The sequence below is a fragment of the Mya arenaria genome, chromosome 5 (genome assembly GCF_026914265.1).
Source record: "Mya arenaria isolate MELC-2E11 chromosome 5, ASM2691426v1".
NCBI lineage: Eukaryota > Metazoa > Mollusca > Bivalvia > Myida > Myidae > Mya > Mya arenaria.
In genome coordinates, this window is record NC_069126.1 from 75,215,861 (window position 1) to 75,221,860 (window position 6,000).

Consider the following 6,000-nt stretch of genomic DNA (forward strand, 5'->3'; position numbering starts at 1 on the left):
TTCCGCTTGATTTATATTGATAAATCTAATTATCAGCAAAGTTGAAGTAACAGAGTGAGAACATCCAGGTGCCATACCCTAGAATATATCACTTGGTTCTTTAACGTGCATGGTGTAAAGCACAGATTAAACTTTTCTGGTGATTAACCAAAGCTGAGTATTACAATATTTTGAATACTACCCTCTAAAGCCGAGAACCAGGAAAGGGGGCTATTGGTAACAATTCTTAGCGTCTTTCGGTCCGACGGGGTACAGGATTAAACTCACCAATGCTCGCACGCTCAGCAGATGCTCTACCGCTGGGCGTGAATCAAACAGGCTTACTATAAGGTGCCCTGGTGTATAGTAGGGCGAATGCCGGTCTGAGGTTTTTGCAAAAGCTTTCCATTTTGACACCGATGTCGCTCATAACCGCTGATGTTTTCAAAACACAAACAATACATTTGAATTGACTTGCCTCGAAAATTTATATGGTTTGCTGCCGCGCCACCTGAAACTTAAATAAGGCACTATTCGCGTTGACAACTTAAGGCGTATTATAGTTGTATTTTTACAATCTCTGACTGATATGCCAAGTTTAATGTGTCTTGTATGTTGTTTATTGCAGTCCTGTTTATTATAATACTAGTTCTTATTGCATTCTGTTTTTCACATTGTTTACCTTAAGTTTCAATACTAAGTATGACAAAAATTTGTACGGTGTAGATGAAAATGTATACTGACCTTGACAAGTTCCTGCACATGATCATTTTTCTTGTGGTGTAAATTATCCTGGATCATTCAGATGAGGTTAATTACTTTCCATGGCGTGTTTTATATAACATTCCGTACTTTAGCAACATTTATTGTTACAAGTTACCTCCCTTTTTTCTAAGTTTGCCACTTATTTCAAGCTAAGTAGCTCAATGGAATCAAATATACAGGACGAACGGATCTATTCCGTTAAAGTTATTTGCGGTGTCTGTAAATATAAAGGTAAAAAAAACTTTATTACTGCTGATATTGCATTCCTACGTGTGCCTTCTCTTACTTGAGGAATTTTTATCCAATCCTTACCAAACGGATGACACTTAGTACTCGAGGACTAGTCTAAAATAATAGACGTGTTATACGGGATTCTTCCAATCCCTAACGTCTAAACGGGAATGAGCAAAAAACGGTTTTTTTTTAAAAATATTGAAATTGTTTTAAGTGAAGTATATTATGGTTGAAATTGATCATAAAGAGTTATATTCATATTTTATCATGTAAGTGAAATGTTATTTTGCACTTAACAAGCATTTAAAGCATTAAAACAAGTTGTTTACCTTTCCAATAAAACGAAAGTTGACTGACACAGAAAAGGGGAACAACTCGATACAATCGTAATAACTCGGCCTCCTCCGACAAAGCTTCGAGATAGACCTCGTTGCACAATCGTAACAACTCGGCCATGGCCGAAATGTTCCGAGCGATTAAAACTGTGCCCTAAAGCCTTGCAGGTGCCCTTCATGTATATATCGTTATGTTTTGACAGAATGAAATGAAGAAAAGCCGTCAAACTCATAATTATAAGTTGGATATTTATTTTTTGTGTACGGAACTAATATAAAATAACATTATCTGGTAATATTTCTTGTTTTTATGATTTTTTATAGACGCTATATGCTTTAACCCGGAATCCTGATCGGAACAACTACCCACTTTTGATACTAAACAATTTGTACGTGAAGGATTTGCCATATCAAAAATCTAAAAAAATCCGTCAACGTACAATTATTTGGACTAACTCGAGGACTTGATCGATCGCCAAAGTATAAAAATCTAAATTCACTATTTGAATACTGAGATGTAAAAAGTCATGGTGCTGTTTTGAATTGTTCTTTACAGATGAGTTTAAAAGACTTGCATGTTGCCAAGAGAACAATATTATGTTGTTCGTCAAATCCCAACGAAAGAAGATTTTAACTCTCTCAAACTTAATGACATTAGATGTGAGTTTTTACTAACTGTGAAATTAAGGGTCCCAAAACACACTTGTAATTGATGCCAATCTGCGATGTTTTGATAGTGATACATCTTTTGCACAAGTATTGTTTACAAATTAAGGGGATATTTTCAGATTAATACCATTATACTATAGAAAAGGAATGGTTTGCTTAAAAATATTGTGTTTACACCCATTTTTTACTAGCCGGTTAACCAAGTGTTTATCATAGTTAATGAATTATGTTAAATTGTATGAAGTGCATGATAATTTGTGAATTTCTTTCAATAAGTATTTATAATATTCTATGCTGGATGCTGGAGTAAAATTAATTTGAAGAAAATTACTTTTCCTTGTTTATGAATTTAATTTCACGAATGATTTATGCGCATAAGGCCTAAAAAAATACAATTGGTTCGGGCTACCCGACACTACCTAAGAAGTAGGTGCCAACCCTACTGTTTTTAAAGACAGTTGGTAAAAAAATATTTTTTTTTCTTCATAAAGTGTGTGTATTAATATGTGGTTTTAAACCTTAGTTGCTTTTACAAAAGATAACAATAACACCATTCTCCAATGACACCATTCTCCAATGATGACAATGACATTCTTACATAAAGCCTACCTACCATACCTGTTTTTGAAAGCCAACCAAACAAATTTTTTTTAACAAAGAGTTTATAGAAATTCAGCAATACGGAACCGATATGTGCACATCGATTCAATTCATTATTAAATTTTACAAGTAAATGTTTATGGTTAAAGTTTGCTATATAATGTATGTTCATCAAATGAATTATCAAACTTGTTTTCACTTAAATTGATATGTTTTCTATACATCCTTATTAAGGAGCATGTGGGTGATTGGACCCGACATCTAGTTGTAAGACAGCTCCTGTAAATCAGAATGACAAAGGGTAAAGGTTCCTGAGTTTCCCCCCAAAAAGAGGGTTTTATATGAGTTTGCCCCTGCCAGTCGACCATATCAGTTCTGTATGCTCAATTTTCTGTCAAGCATCTTGTTAACTTAAGGAATACTTTGCTCAAGTTGCAACTTCATACTGTTTATGTTATCATTTTCCCAAGTGCTTCTCTTTGATATTTCCAAAAAATAACATTGAAATGGTATTGATTTTGTTGTTTTCTATTGGAGGGTTATAGAATGGTATTCAGGGAATAGTAAATTCTTAGTTGTGAACTAGGATATATATAAATCACTCTAAAGGTTGGAACAACTGTTTTGAGCGAACCTTTTTTGAAAAGTAACAAATCATCTCTCCTCATTTATTTTATTTTCATATATATAAATCCATGTATATTTTTTAAATATTGACAAATAAACTTACTTTACATTTTTCAGCTGACGATCTCAGTAATCTTCAATCACACATTCAGTCTCATGCAAGAGGAGATAATTTCCTGTACTATCACACCACTAAAACTGCATTTCCATTTTTTGAGCCATCTTCAAAAGAAACTCAGACTTATCCTGAAGAGTGTCACTTTCAAATGAACTTATCAAACCAGTACATTCCAAAAGCTGAAATTGATAACACAACTGAAATTGGTTGTATGGAAATCAAAGAGGAAGTAATTAATGATTATTTGGCAGACACTGACGTGGAAGTTATTGCCGATGTTGTTGATCAAACTGATGAACTTAATCTGAAGTATTTGGCAGACATTGAACACAGTGACACAAAACGACCTCAGATTAGTGAAAAACTGAACAAACGTAGAAATAAAAACAGGGTAAAAAAACCTAAAACAGAACTCGGTAAGTTGTCAAAGAAAAAAGACGGTCCAAAAACGTCAGTCAGACGAAATGTTGATAGAAAGAAGAAGAAGGTGAAGTCATTGGATGACAAAGATGAAGTCAGTGGAAAATCAGCAAAATCTTTGGAGAATGACAAAAAGCCCGATATGACTAATGCTGGAAAATCAAAACAATTTTCGAAATATGAGAAACCAATTAATAATAAAAATGGACCAGAGCCAAAGCAGATACAATATAAAGAAGATCCAATTTCTTTTGAGGAATATTCTTTCTGCTGTCCCCATTGTCCGGAACAATATACGTTTATAAACTCAGTGTTTTGCCACATTGAAACTGGCCATTCAGGCAAATATCCTTTAGTTTGTAAAAAATGCTTCTGTCCATCCTTTTCCGAAGATGTCCTTGCGATACATGTAGCTGAATGTGATTACCCACGCCATAGGACACATGTCTGTGCATTTTGTGAGGATATTAGGTGCTTTGTTGTAAAAAGCAGATTGCAAGACCATCTGGATTCCGAACATAGTGGAAAGGCGCCATATGCGTGTGAAGTTTGTAATAAAGCAATGGTTTCTGAACTCGACAAGTATACTCACATGACAGAACATGATCGTCGCTTATTAAAGTGTTCAAACTGCCCACAAAGTGGAAGATACTTTGCGTCTTGGGTCCATTTAGACGCGCACTATTTGACGAAACATTCCTTACGTCCGTGGCAGTGTCCATTATGTCTCTATCAGTTTTCTGATCGTACAAGGACTGGTTTTCTGGCACATCTGAAGGTTCACTACCAATGCGATGAATATGTATGTGAAGATTGCGGAGCCAAATATTTTATGTTAAGAAGCGTTCTTGATCACCAATTGGTTTGTAAAGCAAAGCATGGTAGCCAAGCACCAGGAATACAAAAAACTAAGAAGACTTATTTGTGCGAAAAATGCTCAGCAGCGTTTTCATACAACAAAAACTTTAGAGCGCATATGAGCAGAGAACATGGCATAGGAAAGGCTTTTCCATGCAAAGTATGTGGAAAAATGTTTTATAAACGTCAGTCGATGGTTAAGCATGAGCGTACTCATGCTGGTCATAGACCACATGTATGTCAAACATGTGGAAAGGCATTTTCGACTTCATGGAATCTCAAAACACACATGAGGTCCCACACAGGTGAAAAGCCATACTCATGTATGAAATGTGGAATGAAATATGCTCACAATTTTATAAGGAAAGCTCACGAAGAAAAGTGCAAGGGCAACATTTACTCAACTTATAGCCTCCCATATAATGCAAGCTCTGAACATGGGGAAGGTATCGATATGGAAAAACGCAAGATTGAAGATTCATGATTGTAAATGGTCCGCATATGAAATCTGAATCTTACAATGAAAAAGTGTTTGTCTATATGTGTTATTCAGTCTGGACCCTGAGAAACAATCTATAAGTGATATGAACTTTAAAACGAAATCTGTCGTATCAGACTGACTTTTAAGCCATTTTCTGTTACAGTCCTTGTATACCGGAAGTTTGTTCTGCATATCTTTTGGAAAAATATATTGATATGTTGTATTCTGTTTCTCTGCTGAGGTTCTTTCATTTGTTTGCTTTTATGTAAAGATAATGCTTACAATTTTGAAAGCAAACATTTTAATTGAACTATGTAACAATTACACATACGTGTTTGATTCTGAATATTAAATTAGGTACATTGAATTTTGAATGAATATTCTTGTTTGCTACACATATGCAAGTACACATGTATTTCTAAAAACAAATAAATGAAAGTTTAATTGTTGTCATATCCGCTTGCTCCACATAGTTGTCACCGTGACGATCCATTGTATGTTAGTGCGTTCGAACACCAGCAGCTAATTGTATAAAACATTGATAATATATCTGTTGGTTAGTTTGCTCATTTAAATGATTTGATTGGTTAATATAAACTATTGGATAAATATTGACCAATCAATAAACATTTCGGATAACTTTAACTAAAGTAAAGAAATACATTTAACCTAGTTTATTCAACTGGCCATTGATCTTATAAGGTCTGTTACTTGGCCATACATCGCTAGGCTTCAGAATAACTTGATTAAAATGTTTATTGTGATAATTGTGATAATAGTGTTAATAAGAAGGTCCAGGTCCTTAGGTCATGGTAACATTTTACATCTAAATAATAGATAATTGGCCTGTCTATTTCTCAGCAACCCCATGTTTTAAGCTGAATTCAACTTCACACGAACTTTCACCAGCAAAA

General features: G+C 34.5%; 1 protein-coding gene across 1 annotated transcript; it reads left to right on the plus strand.

The window, feature by feature from the left end:
* Nucleotides 1-869: 869 nt before the first annotated feature.
* On the plus strand, nt 870-5,550 carry LOC128234871 (zinc finger protein 37-like). Its single transcript, XM_052949459.1, has 2 exons — nt 870-975; nt 3,327-5,550. Exons 1-2 carry the CDS (start codon nt 906-908, stop codon nt 5,087-5,089), a joined length of 1,833 nt encoding a protein of 610 aa, XP_052805419.1. The 5' UTR covers nt 870-905; the 3' UTR covers nt 5,090-5,550.
* Nucleotides 5,551-6,000: the final 450 nt, after the last annotated feature.